The 22,808-nt window shown below is 44.8% G+C and overlaps 1 protein-coding gene across 2 annotated transcripts in view; it reads right to left on the bottom strand.

Moving 5' to 3' along the window:
* Window positions 1–22,808, bottom strand: part of KCNH1 (potassium voltage-gated channel subfamily H member 1) — a 311,923-nt gene that overhangs the window by 76,217 nt on the left and 212,898 nt on the right. For both annotated transcript variants that reach the window (XM_069459283.1, XM_069459284.1), the window contains exons 8-9: window positions 17,593–17,792; window positions 12,058–12,310 (exon numbers count right to left, since the gene is read on the bottom strand). In XM_069459283.1, coding sequence (XP_069315384.1) covers window positions 12,058–12,310; window positions 17,593–17,792 — 453 coding nt within the window. The remainder of the gene's footprint in view (window positions 1–12,057; window positions 12,311–17,592; window positions 17,793–22,808) is intronic.

Genomic DNA, 22,808 nt, shown 5'->3' with positions numbered 1-22,808 from the left:
TGAGACCTGCCTTGTGGTGGGCACCATGGTAGGTGATGGCAATAAGGCTAGATTGGAGGCAGAAATTTGACCTTAAGGAGCTACGGTCTAGGCAGGCTTCCACCTGTTCCCCCACATCAGTTCTCTCCTCTGCAATAATGGAACCCATGATTTTGAACTGAGAACAAAGATGTCCAAAATAAAGACTACATTGCAGCTAGGCGTGGCCATTTGTCTAAGCTCTGATTAAGGGAGGTATGCAGAAGGGATGTACGCAATGCAGGTCACGCCCTAAAAGGGAAGGATCATGTTGTCTCCTTCCTCTTCCCCTCCCCGACTCTTCCTCCTGGCAGCAATGAGTCTGTGAGCTATCTTGGACCAGGAGGCCAAAGGAATCATCTACTTTAGGGTAAAGCAACACTCTAGTATGAGGCTAGGTGCCCAATACCCTAAGCCACAACAGCCTTGCCACAACAGCCCTCTCATACCTGGACTGCTACACAAGAGAAGAATAAGCTTCTACCTTGTCTAAGCTTCCATTCTTTTGGGATTTTGTTGGAGCAGCTGAACCTGTATCCTAGCCAGTTCAGAACTCCATGGTCCAGGGGGGCCGTACAATGTGTCGACCATAGATCTTTTCTTCACCTGCACCAGGAAGAAGTGTGGACTTCCATGTATCTGAAGGTCTGAGCAGTAACATGATGATGGAGACTCTGGCAGCACATTCAGAACAAAAGATCCAGGAGCTAGAGTGGTATCCACCTTGGTAATACCCACTGCCCAGCCCAGCCCTGACTGCGGAACAGAGGGCCAGGGCTGCTGACGACTCCCTGCGTGCCAGGCTCATGCACCAGCCAGGGACCCTGCTCCAAACCTCACCCCAAAAGTGCTGACGTCCAGCCATTCAAGTTTATGGAATAATTAATAAACTCTCCCACATATATTTACAGCTATTTCCTTTGGATTGCCTGAGACCATGGGGGAGAGTAGGTAAGCAAAAACTTTTGACATCTTGTAAATATTGCCATCTCTTATCTGTAATAAAGCTACAAAGCTCTTCTTATCCCTCTTACAAAAATAAATGCCGCTGGCGGTATGTGACCTTGTTTTATCTGCTACGTTTACAGATGTGAAAACATAAATCAAAGACAGAGAGACACAGTGGAAATCTCATCAACTTGCCTTCCCATCCGAGCTGTGAGTAGGAATACAGCCTTGGCTCTAAGCGCCAGGTCTTATCTGATTGTGCTGGGGTGTCAGGTGCTCAGCCAACATGTTTTACTTGATCTATTATGCCAACAAAGAAAGCAGGGACCGCAGAGATGCTGACAAGGCCCTGGCTCCGGGGACAGGCCTGCATTTCACTCTACTTCTTAGACAGTCATCTACTTCTAGAAAAGTTTGGTCTCATTTTAGGTTTTGTAAGAGAGCTCAGAGATGTTCAAGCAATATTTGTTTTCTTTTGAGGTTGGTACAAAGAAGAGCAATGGTTATGCTCTTCTGCAAACCATCTCTGCATTAGTGACTCGACACCTGGGCACGTCAGCCACATGTCTGGTCAGTGAAACCCACATAAGAACCTGTAAGATTATGCCAGGTTCTAGGGGGACTGCACCCGATTCTCTTCTCCCAGGCACCTGGGAGACTGAAAGTTTCTAAAAGTGGGGTTACGCTTCACCATCTCCCTGCACACATTTCAACCCAGTTCAGCAAGGTGGCCTTACCCATCATGGCTCAGGCAGGGTTCCAGCGACTGAGGGGGATGAAACAGAAGGGTATGAGATCATCTCTCTGCTCAAGTGGCTTACAATGTAACGAGACAAAACTTACACACGTGCGTAACACTGAAGTGTAAAGCCACCACAACAAAATGTCACACCAAGATGCGGGAGAGGCTGGGCTAGGCAGGACTACGGAGATTTCGTAAAGAGGACAGGAATGGGGCTGGCCTTACGTGGTGAGCCCAGAGAATTTAGATACACATGAAAGAGAGCGGATTTTTCCAAATAGCAGGAAAAAATGTTGGATGGTTGTGAACGAAGATAGCTGGTTTGGGCTATATTCACTTTCCTTTATCAGCTAAACTTCTCGGTAGTCTTATCTACGCTGTCTCTTTGTTTTTACTGTTAAGGGGGAATAATATGTCCCTATTCCTGGCATTTCCTTCTGTGGGAAGGTGGTTCCAGTTGCATCATTCCCTTAATCTCCCCTTCCCTTCATCTGATTCTGAGTTTGGAAGGAGAACATGCTCACGTGTCGGCCAGCTCCCTGCTCTCTCCTCAGGAACAAACTCCTGCCAGACGCATGTTCTTCTAACCCTCCGAGCCAGATGTATGGAGCCGACCCGTAGGGGCAGGCTTGTGCTGGTCAGCACCACAGGGTGGGTCTGATTCTGGGCCTCAATACTGAGAAGACTTCTCGGATGCAAATATAAAGCATTTAAATTCTCTAATACTAGGTCTATCTGGAAAGCAAAAGGTGATGTTTTGACCTATACCTGTTGTACTTACTGTCTGTCTCAGTTCAGAACTCTGGGGAGACCTACGTGACTTATTAAGCACCCCTGAACCCAACGCCCACTCTTCTTCATTTCTCAGGCTGCTCTAATCTTGCTCCTCATTCTTGTACTCTCCTAATGCTGCTCTCACCATAGACAATAATAACTGGAACATCCTGGAATCTTCCTTTGCCACCCACCATGGCCCCTGCGGCCCCTGCTGGGATTCAGCTCAGACATCACCTTCCTTGACTGCTCATGGCTGGGCTGGATTAGATGCCAGTCATATAAGCCCTCACAGTATTCTGCTCTTAATTTTATTACAACTCCTGGTATTGTGTTACAAAATACATATTTACTTGTCTGTCTCCTCAATGAGAAGGTCAGCTCTGGGAAAGGTATGTCTGTTTGTGTCACTGTTGTATCTCCAGCCCTTAGAACTGTACCTGGTGTGTTTATGGAATGAATAAATGAAGACATCAATGAAAAGATGAGTCTGAGAGGAACACTGTAAGGTGGGCAGCATGTGACAGACTGAGAATGTCTCATGCTGGATGACTTTGAGGAGAGAGGATTGGTCCCCAGTCCAGGTGTAATAACCTGGGTATCCTCAGGTAGCTACACTGTCCACCTCACTCAGGAAGAAAGGAATTTGCTGATCTGCTCAGAAACACTCCTGTAATTTACTGTCATCCAGCTTAATGCTAAGCTGAGAATTTATAAATTTAAAACGAAGAGATAAAGATAATGCATGCTAGAAATTGCCCTATGACACAAGTGTTCTCTTTAAAAGTATTAAAACTTCACCCAAATATGGGTCACCAGCCTTCCTTGTCGGGACTCTGCTGAGCATGAGCAAACAAGGCTGGCACCTCTGTCTGAATGGGGGCTCAGCCATAGAAGGTTAAGTCTAAGCAATGGCTTGGAAACATGACAATTCTTCACAACTGCAATTAGATAAAATTATATTAGCTGATATTTCTCCACCAAGCAAACAGATCACAAAGCTTCCACTGAGAGCAGGGGACAATTTTCCAAGATTGCTACAGATGAGAAATGAAAATTGGCTTTATTTTTTCCTCTTGTGGTTATTTATAAAATATAAGTGAATTGTAGAAAGTAATTGAAATATATTGAAAAAATAGACAATAAAAATTATTCTAAAGTCTATCATCCAGAAAACCTCAGTTAACATTTTGGTACACTTTCCATCTTTTTTCTACTTATATATGCGTTTTTATGTAGTTGAGGTTACCATGTATATATACACATGTAGAGAGAAAGAGAGAGAGTGCACTATATATTCTTTTTTTTACAACTTAAAATTATATGTGAGATATTTTGCATGCCAATAAAACTTCATATCATCATGAAAACAACTACCTTGATTTATCATAATTTATGATTCAACCAGTCCCTTTGGACACTAAAGTTATGAGAATTTCCTTTAGAAGGATTGATCAACTCTCCTAACTGCTAGTGTCTTCTGAGACTGCAAACCAATTTTTTAAATTGCTTAAGCAAAAACAGAATTAGGAAAGAGCACTTGGACTCCACCCCCAACCTCTCTCAATCAGATAATGCATGCATTACCCGATACAACTACTTTTGCATTTCTGAAGTTCTAGCACTATAGCTCCTTGCAAAAAGTGTGGCTGTAATGTAATTGCTTTGGATGATGGAACAGCTATATGAATATTAATGCTTGGTTGGTGTGTTTAGAGAGACACTTAAACAAAGCCTCCTCCCCATGTGCTGAGAGTGAGCAAACACCATTATTATGTGGCAAGAGGCAGTCACGTTCACCCAGCGACTTCACCAAGTCCCCAGAGCAGTGTGGAGCACTGCGGCACAGCGATGGCAGCACGGTGGGGACCCCCTCCACCCTCCAGCCCACAAGGATCTCAGGAAACATCTCTGTGAAAGATTTAGCTTCTCCATCATTAGGACAACGAGGGTTTACACAAAGTTCTTGTTGTTTTAGACCTTTGTTAGATAAGTCATTCTATTTTCATTGCCTGGCCATCCTCCTCTTCAAGGACTGTTAGAGGGAGGGGTTGGGTAGTAGATACAAAAGTAAATGTCATTTCCGCCCCCCCCCCATTGGATCAGTAAAGAAATGCTGTCAAGACACCTATTTGAATAATGTCATTCTTTTAAAATTATATCCTAGTAATAACCAAAATGATATGTGAAACTTGAAATAATGCTAACTTTCTCAATACCTACTTGAAAATTAAAACAAAATTTTTCTTCATTTTGAAAGTAGCATATGCTCTTTTAAGGAAGGCTTGAAAGACATACAAATATAAAAGAGAAAATTAAAATCTCCTATAGCTCACAAACAAGACATGCACTATAATATGTTGGTGAAGATGCTTATGGGCTTTTATCTATAAATGCTTTTTTCCTCCACATAACTAAGATCATATTGCACTTAAAAATTGTATTTAATTTACTTTGCTTATCATAAAAATTACTAATATAATTTATAATCCCTTATGAGCATTTTGAATGGCTATACTTGCATTTTTTTTTTTTTAAGAGATGGGGTCTGGCTATGTTGCCCAGGCTTATGTAGAGTGGCTATATACAGGTCAAATCATAATGCACTGTAGCCTTAAACTCCTGGGTCAAGCAATCCTCTTGCCTCAGCCTCTTGAGTAGCTGGGACTACAGGCGTGCACCACTGTGCCCAGCTTTCCCATTTCTTTTTAAATGCACTGAAACACTTGGCCACTTAAAAAACATTCATATGTTTTCTCGGTGTCTTTCTTTCTTTCTTTCTTTCCATCTCATACTCCTTCCTCTGAATCCTAAATCTCTGTTGTAAGCTCTGGCTTCTTTTCCCAGTTCCAGACCCAGAGGGTCTGAGTAACTGGCGGACCCCCCATTTGGATCCCCTATTAAATGCAACAAGTCAAACTGAAGCCCATCAGTTTCTCTCTCACTGCTTCTTCACCCTGACTTGGCCTCCTACCAAAGTGCTATCATTTCCCCACTCCCCAAACAACAGAATCACCTCTCTCACCTCCGTTTGCTCCCCACATCCAATTATTTACAACCTCACAGACTCTCCTTCATGATGTTTCATCCACCTGTCCCTCCCAAACATGTGTGGCACATTTAGCGAATAACAATGCAAGATGCCCAGGTAAAACTGAACTTCATACAAATTAATAACTTCACTCATAGGCACGTCCCACAAAATATCTGAGTAACACTTATGCCAAAAATTGTTTGCTATCTACATGAAATTCAAATGTAAGTGGGCATCGTGTATTTTATTTGGCAACTCTGCTCTTGTCTCCTCTTTTACTGCCTGTGCTTTAATACTCCTCGTGTGCACCATAAGCCATAGTTGCCTAATGGCCTCTCTGTCCCATCCATTAATCCTTACAAATCACAGCTTTAAGGGTGTCATACTTTACTCAGCACCTTCAGTGGTTTCCCACCGCCTGGTTCCTCATGCTGGCATTTAAACCATCCACAGATTGGCCCTAACAGGCCTCCCCAGCCCCATAACCATTGCTGCCCTACAGGGCTCTTAGCTCCAGCTCTCGGGGTTTCTTACGGTTGGTAAACACCCTCCCCACTGTCCCTCCCCAGGCCTCAGCTCACACCGTCCTTTCCATCTAGAATGCCCTCCCTCCTCTGTCCAAACCCTGACTCCATCTTCACAGAGCCACCACCCTACGCTAGGCCCTCATTGCCTCTTACATAGATCACTAGGAAGTTTATCTTATCAATTGGTAGGTCACAAAAGTTGAAAATTGGCAATTTCATATAGTTTAAATTAATGGAATCAAAGTTCCCCTACCCAGCGCTTCCCTGCCTTACTACCTTCCCCGCATTCATCATCTCACTCCATCCCACAAAAACCTTCCGAAGTGACCACCTAAAGCCACGTTTCTCGCAGTGTAGAGTCCTCTAACCGCCTGCGTGCTACCACTTCTGGGGCTTGTTAGCAATGAAGACTCCAAGGCTCCACGCTAGAGCTACAGATCAGGATCTACGCAGAGCAGCTGCGACCTGGCATCGTGAACAAACTTCCCAGCTGAGTCTTGTGCTCACTAAAATTGAGAATCCCCGGCAGCATAGGAAGTCTGCTCTGCTCAACTGGTCCCTGAACATGCCACACACATTCCCACGTCTAACGCCTCGAGAGGCTCATGCGGCACTTCCCACTTAAGGACTCAGCCTACGAAATTTTACTGGTCCTTCCAAGCCCAGTTCAGCTTCTACTCCTCCGTGAACATTTCCCTGCTCACTCTAGAAAGTCTATAGAAAGGAGTACTTATGTTATTTATTGTCACTAACCATGCATTTGTCTCACCAAGTGTGACAGAACATTCCCCCAAGCAAGGATTTTCTCTGTACCCCTAAAGAAACTAATACCATGTTATGCTGTGACATTGCTAAATGAATACATGCTGCACTGATATCCAAACAAGATCCATGGACCCAAGAAGCTAACTATCTAAGCAAAGATGAGAGTGGCTTCCAAATTAGGAACTGTGAGTAGGGGGAGGTGTTCCATTGAAAAAAAAAAAAAAAAAAGATTTCATCTGTGAACAAGTATTCATGCCTTTACCTATGCTTTAGAGAGAATGGACATGTAAACCCCAAATGCAATAGTGACAGGACTTCACGTAGGATCTGTGCCACGTGAGCTGGGGCTGCTCATCCACCTTCCCTGTGGCTACTTCCCCTCCGTGGACAGGCTCTGGCCCATCCACAAATGGAGAAGAGTTTCCTCTGGTTGAGAGCGAGGCCTGGATTTACTCTAAAAGGACATTGCAAACTCAACAAAATAGACCCATTTTCCTCCCTCTTCCTGCTCTAGCCCTGTTGGAAACTATCCCCCCTCCTCACCTTCCCCAACTGGCAGCTCCTCCTCCCTGTTATCGCTGGACTCTGGCCTACTTCCATTACCTTACTCAAGGCTTCACCGTTTCTCCTGAGCCTCCCTGCTAGTCCCCATGCCTCTGTATTTGTGGGACCCAAATCTTCTTTTCACTTCCCTCTCCAAACCTCTCTCTGGGCCCCTCATCCCCACAAGATAAAGTCTCACTCTGGACTGGGGGGCCCTTCACAGCCCAGCCTGCCTTCCTTTCAATTCCATTCCATTCCTGGTGCCTCCCTGTGCTGGGCTGTGTGCTAGACGCTGGAAATGCAAAATTAAAGGGCCTGGGGCTCACAGGAGAGAAAGGTGAGTAAACACACAATTGATACAGTGCAATGGGCTTAGGAGAAATGTAAGAGGCCTTGGAAGACTCTTAACCACTCAGAGGCAATTGCTGTAAGGAGTCAGCGCAGAGCCAGGGCTACAGTTCAGCCTGCAGCTCCAAGCCCAGGGCTCTTCCCACTACTTGGTGCAGTCTGGCCATGGGACTTCTGTTTTGCCCAACAGAATGGAAAAAAGAAGGGGAAAAAAGACACAAAATGACCCATGATTAAAATATAAATTAAGTATTAAAATGCAAAACGCACAAAAGTTACTACAGGGACACTACATTACAGCGAAACAAGATTGTATCAATACTGCACTTATAAGACAGAAACACAGGGAGATATTCAACACACTTAAGCACAGCCCTGATGCTAGCTGGTGAGCCAAACAGTAAAAAGAATACCAAGATAACAGCTCACATGCAGACGCTAATAGTGCCATTTGGGCAGGGGCAAAATGGTACCTACATCTTTTTATGCTGATACCTATAAAAATTAAAAGAAAATTACTTTTAAAAACCGAATGAATAAAATGCACATGCTAAAAGCTTGAATTTATTTCAAGGAGCCAAGAAACTAAATTTGAGAAGCCATTAAGTGATTTCTATGAGAATTCCAAAAGGAGATTGGGAGGATGTCATGTCAAAATTAAGGCAGAGAGAACAGCAGGGGGAAAGAGATCTTAAGAGATTTCTGGCATGCTCTCTGTTCTCAGAGAATATTGCCTAGGTTTGTGGGACCATGTTTTAAACTACAGGCTGCAATCGGGTCAAGAAAGCAATTTAGTGGGTCATGACACTCAATTTTTTTTAAATGAAAGAGAACAGAATCTAATAGAAAACATTAGGTTGCATTTCATGTAGCAAGAGAAGTACTGAGGTTTATGTATATTTGTGTGCGCACTTGTGTATTAGTTTGCAATGTCATATGCATTTCACATAGTGGGTTGCAGTCACAAAAGTTTGAAAACCACTCTTGTTTATAAGACTTTAATCAGAAAGGACTTTATTTTTAACACATACTAAACACACTCAGTTATGAGTACTGACCCTTTTTTCTCATTCTTGGAGTGTGTGCTAAAATTAAACAGAGAATGCGGGTGGAATATTAGAACTGGAAAGAGGAACCAAATTAGCAGAATGTAAATGAGTGAACTGATAACAAGAGACTACACAGAGCAAAAGAATGAGATGGACGGGCTCTGGCCTTTTTTCTAAAGCCTTCTGCTTGTGATAACTAAGGATTCCCTGGATATTTTCCATCTTCTTTGGAGCACTGGATACATAATAGCTGCTCACGGCTCCTCCAGTGACCCTCTGCAACACCTGCATTCTCTCTGTGGCAATGTTCATCATGCAGGGTGATGGTTATATCTCTCTGTTGTCAGTTCCCTCCACTCACACCAACTCCTTGGAGGCTGGACTAATGTCATCATGAAGATGCTAGGTCCCCACCTCTATGAAAGTGACTGACAGACAGTAGGTGGTGTTCAATAAATTTTAGGTAGATTGAACGGAAGGGCAGTAACAGACAACGAAGATCTAGTTACAATACCCATTTGATGCTTTTGCAAGCACAAACTGATTTCAGTTCATTGAGCAAGATATTCTAATTAGAGACAAACAACAACAACAACAAAACTCTAAACTTAAGTTGCCAAGGAGCATATAGCTTGGAATCTCTTACGTCTCTTGGCCCAGAAGTCAGATTGGCTCAAAGGAGTCATCTTGTCCTTTTATAGAATAAGAGCCATTTGAAATGAGACAGGTTATTTAGGATATTGAGCTCGGACCTACTTTTTGGACCCAACCTGGCTCCTGGGGACACATTGGAGAAGCTTTTTCTAGTCTGGACAGCTTGAGGGCAACAACCGTTTTGAATCCAAAGCTGCGGAGCTATTTCAGAGCTCCCATCCACATTGCTAATTGGAGCAGGCAGGATGCCCAGGAGGGCCCGAGGCAGAGGGCTGGATTTAGAGAAGCAGTCAATTGACCAAGTAAATCAACACTAAATCAAGCCTTGGTTGCTTCCCCACCAGAAGCCCAGGCTCAGGGGAAACAAGAGGGGCGCAGGAGGTAGCTGTTTCCCTTCCCCTTCTTCAGCTCTGTCATTCCTCCATGTCTGGTCTAGGGGTCCAGACCAACTCCTAGTAGTGTAGCTGTTGAGGGTGGGTCGTTAAGGATGCCCTGCACATAGGTAGGGAAGGAGGATGGTGCTGGTCACCAGGCCAAATTCCTTGGAAAGGCATATGGTGTGTTACCAGTGGGGAGATGGGTAAAAGTCACCCCACACCAAACGGGTAATTTGAATTCAAAGGATTGCTCACTAGTGGAGACTTACTTTTCTCCTCAGCCAGGCAAACATCCCAATAGCTATTAGCAGCAGAAAGTCCTCTTTCTCAAGGACACTGGTGAGTATATTAAAGGTAGTGATAAATGCCCTTTCCCTTCAGATATACTAAATCCAAGGCTTTAACCTTCATGTGTCCTGTTCCTTATACACGGTCAAGTCTCACTTCTCTGTGATAAGGGGGCAAGGGAGGGAGGAACTCTGGTCTGCAGAGTTTAATGGCTACCATGGACTCTAGAACACTTATTTTAGCAAAGAGGTCAGCCTCCGTTCCCCACCCAGTCTGTATCCCAGTCTCCCTCTGACCATCTGCCAGCATATGCTGAAGGAATATAAATCATCCTTGGTTTAGCTTGAGCAAAATGTAATCAAGAAGGCCAGTTGGCTCAGGGCCAGGGGAGCAGGAAGGGAGCTGTGTACCATGTACTCCAGTGAAGCAGGAACACAGTTTGGGTTCTGTTTTGTTTTGTTTTGTTTTTTAAATAATACTATCTATGTCTCTATGTAGTTTGAATCTCAATTCTAACTTCAGTGTAACTTAATCTTTCTCTGCCTCAGTTTCCTAAGAAATCACATGCAAAAGATAAAACACACATCTACGATGTCTAGCAGAGCCTGGTAACTTAATGGGCCAGCCCAGTACATTCACTATCGTGAGGACTGCAATGCTGCACAATGGATCGAAGCAGAGGTTTTAGAGTCAGAAGGACTCCACGATGCTGGCTCCGTGGACCTCACCAGCCATGAGGATATTTCCTTAACCTCTCTGAGCCTTAACTGTCTCACCTACAAAAAGGGGATGATAAAACCATTTCATAGAATTACTGTAAGGATTAAATGAGAATCTGCATTACAAATGCTTGGCACAGAGTAGATGACCATAAATGATGGTTATTATGATGATAATGGCTTGCTGGCCTAAGAGAGACATGCCCCCAATAAGGATCTGCTCTGTAGTTATCCCAGGAAATCAGATCAATTTCTCAAAAGCCACTGGTGCTCAACATCCCAAATGCCAACATGTCCCCCCAAGTCCCTGCTCCTCCTCCCATGTCCCCTATTACTGTGTGTGCTGGACCAGCTTCCCTGTCATCCATGTGAGAAACCCTACGGTCCTCGTTGACTTCTCTCTCTCTCCCTACAGCAAATCTGTCATTAGGTTCTAGTGATTCTACTTCTTAAATACCTCAACTCCGTCTGTTTCTCTCCATCGGCCTGCCGCAACAGTTCAGGCCACCATCAGCTTGTCCCTAGATGACATGTGTCCAACCTGGTCTCCCTGCCTCCCCCTCCCTCTATCAATCCTCTCTCCAAGCTACAACTACTGTCATCTTTTTAAAGTACAAATCTGATCGTGTCTCTCTCCTGCTTTGGCTCCCCCAAATAAAATTCAAGTCCCTTAACACGGTTTCTAGAGCCTACCATGATCTGCCTAGTGCTTAGCTCTCTCCCCAGCCTCATTTCTCGCCATGTCCCTTCTTGTTCTGTGCGCTCCAGCCACATCGAATAACTCACAGTTCCCCGAGTCGTTTCTCGCGTGCACTCTCTCTCTCTCTCTCTCCCTCTCTCTCTTTGCTGGGATTTCGTGCATTATCCCCTCTTAGAATATTCCTTCATCTCTTCTCTTCTCTGTGCTAACTTATTCTCACGTTAGGTTTCAGTACAGGTATAGGAATCTTTCCCACTTGAATACTAGATTAGATGCCCCTTCCTCTGTTTTGTAAATGTTTATTTGTTCTTCTCCTCTACTAGTCAGGGAGCCCCTTGAGGACAAAATGCATTTTTGTCACCGAAACACCTCAAGCGCCTCAAACAGCAAATGGCACAAAACAGGCACTCAAATATTTGTTTGTTGGACAGATGAGTGGATGGCCCTCCAGCAACGATGGCCCTGCCCTTGGAGCAATCTCTGGTTGAAGGTGGCAGCGGCACTGAGCTGCCCAGTAGCTAAGCCAACACCAGGTAGCAGAAGGTGTCCGTCTGGCAAAGCCAACACCTACCTAGGATGGCCACCACCTCATCATCCTGGATCACCTCCAGCGAGCCGGACACCACAAAGCAGAGGCTGTCAACACTCTCTCCTGCGTGGTAGATGAGGTCCCCCGGGGCACAGTGCACCGTCTGGAACTCCATAGCCAGCGCCCGCAGGCAGCCATCGCTGGCCAGCCGGAAGGCTGGGTGCTCCTTGAACACCTTGCGGTTCAGGTGTACACAGATGTCAGCTCTCATGTCCTTGGGGCAGATCTGCAGGACCTGGCCAGGCACAGGAAGAAACAGTGTGAGGGTCCTTACTGTGACCAATAGCCCACTTCCCTCAGCACCGCAGGGGCAGAAGCAACACACTCACTAGGCCAGACTGTGCTCTTCCAGCCAAAGTACCTGCCCTCGTGGAGCTTACAGTCTTATGGGAGAGACAGGCAGTGTCCAAAAAAAATCTGGCTAAATGCTCAGGACACGGGTCTGAGAGTCGGGGCTGAGAGTATGTGGGACTCCCGTAGACCAGTACAGTAGGAGGTGACATTTAAGCTGACACCTGAAAATTGTGTCATAGTGAGCCACATGAAAGAAGAACCTTCCAGGAGGATGGCAAACACAAAGGGGCCCGAGCAACAGCCAACATGAATGAGGGCAAAGGGGCAGGAGATGAAGTTCAGAGAGAACACTGAGCATGGGAGACTTTCAGGCTATAATAGGCCTTTGATTTTATTCTGAGTGTGATGGGGAAACCCTGGAGGATTTTTGAGCAGGGGGATGGCATGACCTGATGTAACAGGCTCATCACAGCCAGCGAGTGGGGTGAGAGATCCCCGACTGTAGGGCGGCAAGAGTGGAGAGTCAAGGAACCCAGTTATGTCACTCTTGGAGTCGTCCAGGTGGGAGGTAGGGGAACTCGGACCGGCACGCTGGCAGTGGAGCCAGTGAGAAGTGGTCAAACTCAGAGTACGCTCTGAAGGTAGAACTGACATGATCTGCTGAAGGAGCGAATATGGGTTATTATGTTAAAAAGATATAAAGTAACATTTGCTGAACATGTACTGTGTGCCTGGTATTGCCAAGACCTTTAGAATCATCCATTCATTTGATATTTACGGTACGCCAGACATCCTTCTAGGCTCTGAGGATGCGGCAGCGAAAAAAAGAAAAAGATAAAAGTCCATGCCCTTGTGTAACTTACCATCTAGTGGGAGGAGACCAATAATAAGCAAAATAAATAAAATTTAGTGCTAAGTGCTGAGGAGAGTAAAGAAGGAAATAAGCATAGGAGAGGTTGGGAAGGGTTTTGATTTTACATTAAATGTTATATGCATTAGCTAATTTAACCCTCACATAAACCCTATGATGTAAGTGCTGTTACTACATCATTTTACAGATGAGGAAACCGAGGCCCAAGTAAGATAAATAACTTGCCCAAAGTTGCCCAGCCAGGAAACGGCAGGGCTGGGGTCTCAGACTGCATAGCTTGGCAGCAGAGCCTACGTTACATCCTCACCACTTCCTAACTGGGCAGCTGCCCCAAAGGGGCTTGTAATTTGACTTGAGGCATCTTGGCAGCATGTCGGAATTCAAGCAAAAATGGGAACCGTAGGAGGCCACGCAAGTCTCATCTCCTGAAGGAATAAAAAATTCCCAGGTTTTTCTAAAGTTAGAAATATTTCCCTGAAATACATCTTTGCAAAAGAAAACCCATTGCATAGCCGCTTACATAGCAAGCATTAAGTAACACAATAGGACTCCATCCAATGAACTTCTGCAGAGAAATCAGGAGTCTTTCTAAATAATCCTTTCTCCCATCCTAGCTTGTGAATAAAGCTGGGAGCATAAAATCAAACATGTTCAGCGAAGACAGTTTCCTTGAGGTGCTGGGTACTTTCCGACCCCTGCTTCTTCGCCTTAGCACAAGCCATTTGCCTCTGCATCTCCCAAATTTGGAAGTCCCTTAGCCTCCTTCAAAACCCAGCTCAAAACTCGCCTTGCCCTTGATGGCTTCACCCATATCCCCCACCTTGTCGGGTGCCCCGTGTTGTGCATGACACATAGCAGTGGAAACAGGTCAAATACCTGAAACCCCAGCTCCTTCCCCTCCAAGTGACACTTCAGTTTCTCCTGTAAAATGCAGACTGCTAACAGTGACTTGTGAGGATGAAATGAAATCACATCTACTGGTATACTGCCTGGAACGACGCTTGGCCCCAGGAGGAGATTCCATAAACACAGATCCCCTCCCTCCATGTGCCACTGTCTTCTTTCTCTGGGCTCACAGGATGCCCAGGAAGTGAACCAGCACTCTGGGAGATGAGGATGGAGACTGACCAAGGCAGAGAGGAAGATTCAGAGCGTCAGCGTTTGGGCAGAGCACCCTCCACAAGGCTCATTGAGAACAAGACTCCTGCAGAAATGCAGACTTAATTTGGGTCCTCTTCTCCCCAAGCAGATCGCCAGGGAGTGGGGAACACTCACATGTCACATGTCATGCCACAGTTGTGCCTGGTCGTTCAGAACCAAGATTTACTCTCCAGGTGAGTTCACCTTTAAATATTTGGTTTCCCCTGGACTAGACTTTGCCGGCAGAGGCTGCTAGAGAACAAGGCCTTGGCACGGAGACAATGTTTTCCTCATGGGCACCGTTCCCGGAGCAAGGGAGAGGACAGCGTGCGGAGGTGAGGGAAGCCGGGGTGGGGAAGCTGCAGACTGTCACAGACGTCCGTCGTGTCCACGGTCCGTCCACTGGCTCTACGCTGGGGTGGGAAGGGTGTCTGGAGCTCCTCTCTCTGAGGGAGGGTCCCAGTCCTGAGACCCCACAGCCTTCCTGGGCTGCCTTTCCCCCACTGCTTGGTACTGGGGAGAGACCATCCTTGCTATTCCTTCAGGAAATGTCACTACGGAGGCTCATGGACGTCCCCCAGGCTGGGCAGGACAGAGGGATGGGTCAAAGAGAAGGGGCTTTAGGGTCCGGCAGATCTGGATTCAAGGCCCAGCCTCAGCCCTCAACCAGGTGTGTGAACTTGAAGCAACACTTAGCTCCTCTCCCGGAATCTTCATTTTTGAACTTGAACATAGAATTTTCGGAGGATTCCATAACCTGTTGTGTGGACAGTCCTGGCACAATGCCGGGCACACATAAGTGCTCAATGTCTGTGAGCTCTCGTGTTTGATGGTGTCACAGCAGCAGCAGGTCATCTGACGGAGGCTTTGAAGTCCAGAAGGTCATTGCCAAAAGTGCCTTCGAAGTCATCTTTTCTTAAAAGTCATCTAGTTTCCATGTGTTACAGACATGGAAACTAAGGCTCCGAGAGACAAGTGATGGGCTCAAGATCACGAATGAATTACCTCTAAAACTGGTGCCCTGCCCACCCCCCAGCTCCCCTGGTCATCCCTGACCATTCTGACCTAGAATGGAGAGGAGGGGAAGCCAGGGAGAGGGTGGGACCACAGGACTGGTTCTCTCCCCAGCAGTTGCCTGCCACAAGCCCCTGCCAGGAGGAACAGCCGCCCCAAGCCAGGCCGGGCCCTGCAATGAGTTGCCACAGCTGACTTCATGGCTATTCCTCTTCCATCTGGACCAGGACCTGGGGCAAACCCCAAAGCCCTCCAGGAAAGTGAGACCACGGGTCTCGGGGGAAGAGAGGCAAATGCTGACGGTGCTGTCTCCCACGGGCAGCCACCCAGCCTGGCCCTGCAGAGCGGGTGGGGAAGGGCTTCGTTCCAGATGACCAGATTTACAAAGGCATCCTGGTGCCTGGGAAAAGGAGCCCCAGGGCAGTGAGATCAAAGTTCCTTTCTGCTCCATCAGCTGCCAGGAACCCACAGAACCTACAGGCATTGTTGAGAGAGTAGAGCAGAAACAACAGGAGCAGTTGGGGCAGGTGATTGGCAAAGCCAGGGACTAAGTTCAGTTCCAGCTGATGCCCTGCCTACTTAAGAAATTAGAACAACTCTGGACTCATCCTTCTTCCCTCTAGCATGTGTTTTAAATTTTTAAAAAAAGTAATAGTAGGAAAAGCACAAGCTTTGAAGTCAGACAAAACTATATTCAAAGCCTGGTTTTGTTATTCTTTGCTCTGTGACCAGGAGCAGTTAAGGCCCTCTCATCCTTATCCCCTCAACAGGCTAACAAGTGCTGCCTCCCAGAGCTCTTGTGGACCCTAAATGAGGCACTAGTACAGGGCCAGGCATGTAGGAGAAATGCAAGAAATATCGGTTCTTGATGCACGTTCAAGAAATGGTGGCTGGGGCTGTAGTGACACTGTGATTGTTATCATGGCAGATAGTCAACAAAACCAAAGTAACATTCCCTTGAAGTTGAGGATCAGTTTAAATTCTGTTCAATTTTTCCTTTTAAATTGTCAGCTCTCAACTGTCCATTCTAATGGAGGAAGACAGGAACATGGATAACTGATCCCAAAGTCACTTGAACTTGGCTTTGAATGTGTCATTAGGTATTTTTGCAACAGTGTTATCTTTCTGTTTTCCTCATTCTAATAGTGAAAGGAATCAGTATTAGTGATAAAGGAAGGAAAGTAGGGTGAAAAGACTGAGAAGCAGAGCAAAATGGATCTGGGATTAAATATTTGCTTACAGAAAATATACAAAGAAGACAGCTCATAAATGAATAATAGAAAGTCCATTGTATCTTTTTTCTATTATTTCCAGTACCACCAATTTTCTTCACTTCATTGAAATGCATCTAGAATAACACAACTCAGAGAACAATAGGGATTTATCACCCTCTCCATTTCACAGGTGGGAAAACATGCGGAGAGAGGTCCCTAACTGACGCTCTGATCAAGTCAATGAACAATGAAGACATAAACCCTTGACTGGTGTTTTCTGGACTTGTGTGATAAATGGTATGACATGGGTACTTGTTAAAAGTCCCCCTCGTCTCCCCCAAGTTCTCATTCCATAGATCTGGGATGGAGGTAGGGATTCTGGTTTTAATGAACACATTGTGGGATTCTTATCAGGGTCAAGACTTGGGTGAGATGAGTCAGGTATCAGCCTTGGGCACATAATATAAGGGGATGACAAAAAACTCAGTAATCAAAATGAATCATAGTTTAATGCAAGTTTTTTAAAAAAAATTAAAGTTCATGCAAAAAATCTATAATGAACAAAATAACAAAAGTTTGAAAAAAGACCAGATCAGTACTAGTGCTGTACCGCTATTGTTGGAGCCTGGGCAAAAGGAAAATCAGGAATACTGATCACCCTACTCTAATTGTGGACTTGATTCTTACCATCATCCAAATCTGAGAAATTCTTCCCTGGACAGTTAGACTTTCTAGTTTCTGTCTTTTCCAGAAGACATACCTTGCCCTTTCAATTTCTTAAATAATGTCACCTAGTTGCTGGTCTTGGGGTAAGGCTTATCTGGAAGCAATCAACACCTCTGGAGGTAGGACCCCAGAATCCAGAACCTCCTAGGTGAATTCTGGGCACGGCCAGGTTTGAGAAGCACTGCCCTAGGAGAGTCCCAGCCCCCACAGGGAAAGGCGAGAGACAAGTGGTTTACCGGAGCTCCTTGCCCTCCTTACCTTCTCTGTGTCAATGCCTCTGGACATGGACCAAGTGGACACGATATAATCCATGACTCGCTCGCTCAATCCTTTCGGCACCTGATAGAGCTTCAGGAAGTCCCGGACGCTGTTGAGCATCTCATGGTACCTGTTGGTGTTGGCGTACATCTGTTGGAAAATGGTCGTCACATTCCCAAAGATGGTGGCATAGAGAAGTGCTAGAGGTGAGGAGGAGGAGCAGGAGAAGAAACAGCACATGAGTGGTCCCTGAGCCAGGGTCCCAGAATGTCCAACTTGTCCAGAGCAGGACAATGGCCAGAGCCACCCCCTCCCAGTGCAGACTGTCCTGACCCTTCTCGGGAGAACCTCATACCTGGAGCCTTTGGGGAGTGGACACAAAGAGTCAACTGTATGAACATAAATGTTGGTTTTAACTCATTTTCATCATCAGCGCTGGTTGAATTATTCACTGATTATTTTTTCCAGAACACGGATAGATCAAAAAGAAACAGTGGCTTATCTAATAAAAGCCAGTCTTTTCTAAATATAGACAGTAGCAATTCTCTCTCACTCTCTCATCTCCTCTCCCATCCTTCAACTCCACTCCCACCTTGGCTACCCTGCCACCCTTTGGTCTCATAGGTACCAACAGAAACACTGTGGAAATAGAAGCCCTTTCCAAGCCTTGCTTTTAAACCAGATAGCGCAATAGCTATTCGTATTAAGATTATACTTTACTGCTGCTTATTTTAAGGAGACTCAATTCCATTGTTTTGCCAAAAAATAAAAAAGACTCTAGTTATGTGAATTTCCCTTAAAAGAAAATCTCCAGTCTTATGATCCTTGATTCCCCGTAGCTGGCCATCTGGTTAGGACGAACTGCTCATTAAATCAGGGAGCCGCACTGGTGGCTGTGTGGGGGATAGGCCGGGGGAGGGGAGGTCATTAACACACACAACACGGGCACTGATTGCTGAGTGGTCCAGAGACACTCTCTCACTTCCAAGTCATTAATGAAATAGAGCAAACAGGGTCTACAAAGACAGAGAAAGAGTTCAGAAGTCGAATTTTCTGCGTTCTATGTTAAGGGCAGCCCAGCAAATCCATACAGGTGAACCCAGCGACTTCCGCACCCACAATATTATCTCTTGATAAGGAAACAAAGGAGTCTTCAGAGTTATACCCTCCTGGGTTCAAATTCCAACTCAGCTGCTTAGAACTGTGTGGCCAGATGTAAAAATTCATTTTCTCTCTGTTTCTCTCCATGTAAAAAAAAAAAAAAAAGAGAGAGAGAGAGAGAGAGAGAAAATACCTGCTCACTTCCTTGGGTCACTGGCAGAATTAAATGAGATACTGTGTTCAAGTACCCAGAATGCTGAGCTGGTACATAGAGAACCCCCACTGTTATCTTCTCTTCCAGTTAATTGTCCTGGAGTCAACTGTCAAGACAGTTGACACACATTAGATGGCGTGTCGTTAAGACAGTAACCTGGAACAGCAGCCTGAATGAAGACTGTTGTTTTTTAATTATATAGGTGGACTCAGAATATCTCATTACAGGACAATACTAGGGTCCAGAAGAAAGAGACATTTTAAACCAAGCTCATCATGCACAGAGGCCTCCAAAACAAGCTCTAAAATCCATGAATGCTGAGAACTTTGACATATCAGCTGAAATATCAACTACACATTTACTGATTTCGAATGAAGCTATTCATGGATGAGGAAGGGCTGAAGAGTAATTATAGACCCGGGGGGAGTAGGGGAGGGAGAGGAAATAAGGCCTGGGAACCAGACTCGGTCCCTTATTCCATTTCATCTGGCCCCCATAATAGCAGCACATCTAATTTTGTTAAAGTAGTATTTTTGGTCTTTGCTGTTGTTATTGCTTTTGCTTATTCTAATGTGATAATGATGCAGTGGGTGTGAGGATAATGTTTATATTGGCATGGTAACTGGCAACTAACTTTTAAATTCTTATTTCCTATGTCTTGAAAGCCATAGCTATGAAACTCACTGTCTGGGCAGAAATGGGTAGCAACATAAGAAGGAAAAGAAGTAACTAGTCATGGCCACGCTAGTAGACCAATCTGGTATGGGAGAGAGATGCACAGGAGAATGCCAAGTCTGGGCTTTGGAGACAAAAAGGCTTCCATGTGGAATCCTCATTCCACTATCCAATTCAGGATAATCATTCACCCTCTCTAAATTATTTGTATATAATAGAGTTGATAACTGCCTTATAGTTTTATTTTTTAATAAATGGGATAATGTATATAAAATGCTTATCACAATACCTGGTGTATAATAAATGCTCAATAAATTAATAGCAGGATGGTTAAAGACTAAAGGTAAACAATTTTCTCTAGAGTTAATAATTTCCTGAAAATGTTACCTCGCTAACTTAATCATCAGATGTCTTCATTCAACAAACACTAACTAAACATCCAGGTGTGTCGTGTGCTGTGCTGGGAAGCAGCATGGTGTAGTGAAAATGACACAGGCTCTGAAAAGAAAAGAGCCGTACACTTGCGTAAGAGCCTCCGTTTCCTTATTTATGAAAGGGGAGGGATAACCCTGATGTCTCAGGGTTGCTGGGAAGATTCAATGAATTCACATGACAAATGCCAAACACAATGTTGGCATGGAATAGGTCCATAGTGAAGCTTAGTTTTCCTTCCTGAACTATCCAGTGTTAATATCTTTCAATCAATCATCCCTGGACTCTGGTCTCCTCAGTTCTTGGCTTTGAGTGGTTAAACCCTGCTGTGATATGTTAGCCTGTGCTTTCCCTTAAATAGAAGACTTTCTAGAGTGCAGGAATTGTGGTGGAGTCATTTCAGGGGCATCTTCCTCTGCATTCAGTGGCTGCTTAATAAATGCTGTGGACAAACCACTGAAAAGCCTGTTGCAAAGAGGTGAGTTTGCTCTGGTTCAATTATCCAAAATCTTCTCAAACTGTGGTCTTGGAGCAGCAGCATCACATTACCTGGGCATTTGGCAGAAATGCAAATTCTCAGGCCCACCCCAGGCCTAATGGATCAGAATCTCTAGGGGTGAAGCCTGGGAAGTTATGTTTTTTTCAAATTCTCCAGGTGGTTTTGAGGCACGTTAAAGTTTGAGAAGCACAGCTTTATGCCATACTGGTCCTTAGTATTTCCCCAATGAGTTTTAAGTATGATGCCCCACCCCAAGGAGGGATGATGGTCCGAGGGGAAAAAAAAATACTGGGCTATACAGAGAATGCACAAAGGGGCTCTGAAGGTGCTAACCCTACTCCATCAGACAGAACGATGGTGATGAAGCCAGGAGAGAAAGAGAGTGATCCCACAGGTGAGCAGCACCTGCTGCATGGCACTCTCTGATGGAAGTGACTCTGTTCAGCTCTGAATTTCCTGCCAGCACTATCCCTTCATTTCTCTTCAACCTGATCAGCCATTGCCATGAGCACACAAAGTAGCCCCCCAAAACAGAGAATATAAAACACATACATTCCCCATTTGATGACAAGCAAAGCCTGAAAATTCTCAAATAACCTGCTAAGAATAGCACAAATTCCTATACCACATGCAAACTTGGCCGTGTTGGCGAATGTCACTTAACAAGCACAGTTCTTACAGGGGAGACAGGTTATTTTCAGCTACTTCTCATCTGCCGAATGAAACAACAGCGCCTGCTCCACGGTAATCCATTAACAATGCAGTCTGTGCCACCTCATTTCAACCGGTGTTTTAATAGCACCACAGATAAAAGCACAGCAATTTCCACAGGCAATTACTTCTGCAAATGAATCAAGAAGGTCAGACACAGGTTGAAAAGGTCTTCAAATAATTTGCTACTTTTACTTATTTTGAGCCTGCTGAGTTCTTGATTGCAAAGGGAAGACCACTCAGCTCCAGGGCACTGGGTATGCAAACCCAGGTCTTGCTTTACTTCATAATGACAGCCCTAAGTTTATATTTCTCCAATGTGAGTTATCAAAAAGAATCTAATAAAGCCATTTAAAATAACATATAGGCCGGGCGTGGTGGCTCACGCCTGTAATCCTAGCACTCTGGGAGGCCGAGGTGGGCGGATCGTTTGAGCTCAGGAGTTCGAGACCAGCCTGAGCAAGAGCAAGACCCCATCTCTACTAAAAATAGAAAGAAATTATATGGACAGCTAAAAATATATATAGAAAAAATTAGCCAGGCATGGTGGTGCATGCCTGTAGTCCCAGCTACTTGGGAGGCTGAGACAGGAGGATCGCTTGAGCTCAGGAGTTTGAGGTTGCTGTGAGCTAGGCTGACGCCACGGCACTCACTCTAGCCTGGGCAACAGAGTGAGACTCTGTCGCAAAAAAAATAAATAAAATAACATATAATTTTTAGAGCCATTTAAACAAGCATTTTAACCTTAATTAGTTTCATTTTCCAACAGTAATTACATCTACTCTTAAAGTTACAAGCTTTCACAAAACTCAAACTTTTTCTTCTATACACGACAACACAAATAAAAGTGAAAAACTTTTCAGAAGCCACTACTATCACCATGATGAACTACATTGGAACATCCTAATAATTGGACAGAGTGGCTTTTAAAGAACTAGCTCTTCCAGCAATAATAGAAAGAAATTAAAATCGCTTCACCAGCTGTTGACAACTCTAATCTCAGTACCTCTAGCATTTGTTGATTTTCCTCACTGAAAAACCATCAGGCTCTTGGCTTTTCAAAGGCAGAATTGGAATCATTTAGTTGCTAAGTGACACTGTAGGTCACAGTGCCTCTCGCTACATTGTCTCTAAAATAATAATTGCCCAGAATGATAGATCTCCCAGCCTTCTACCACATGGGATGTCAAGAAGTAGAGAGTTATAAACCCATCATAGCTAACAAAGCTATTCCTGCAGCCGGAGCCAGTGGTCCTAATCCTCACTCTGTTGTTGAATAGCTATAAGGCAAGTGACGTCATCCTTTGGGCATAGGAGGCCCAAGTCTGTGTTCAATGAATGAATAAATGGGTAATAGTAACAACTGATGCTTATATAGCTCTATATGTGTGAGTCATTGTTCTGACCACTTTACATACATGATTTATCTTAATGGTAGATATTATTATGATCTTCATTTTACTGATAAAGAATCTGAGTCAAGAATGTTTAAGTGACTTCCCCAAAGTCACGCAGCCAGTAAGTAACAGATGGAGGAATCACACCCAAGCAGGCTGTGGCTTGGAAACTGGTCACCACTGCATC

Source organism: Eulemur rufifrons, chromosome 27, assembly GCF_041146395.1.
Source record: "Eulemur rufifrons isolate Redbay chromosome 27, OSU_ERuf_1, whole genome shotgun sequence".
Classification (NCBI taxonomy): Eukaryota; Metazoa; Chordata; class Mammalia; order Primates; family Lemuridae; genus Eulemur; species Eulemur rufifrons.
This window is presented reverse-complemented; position numbering and strand designations above follow the sequence as displayed.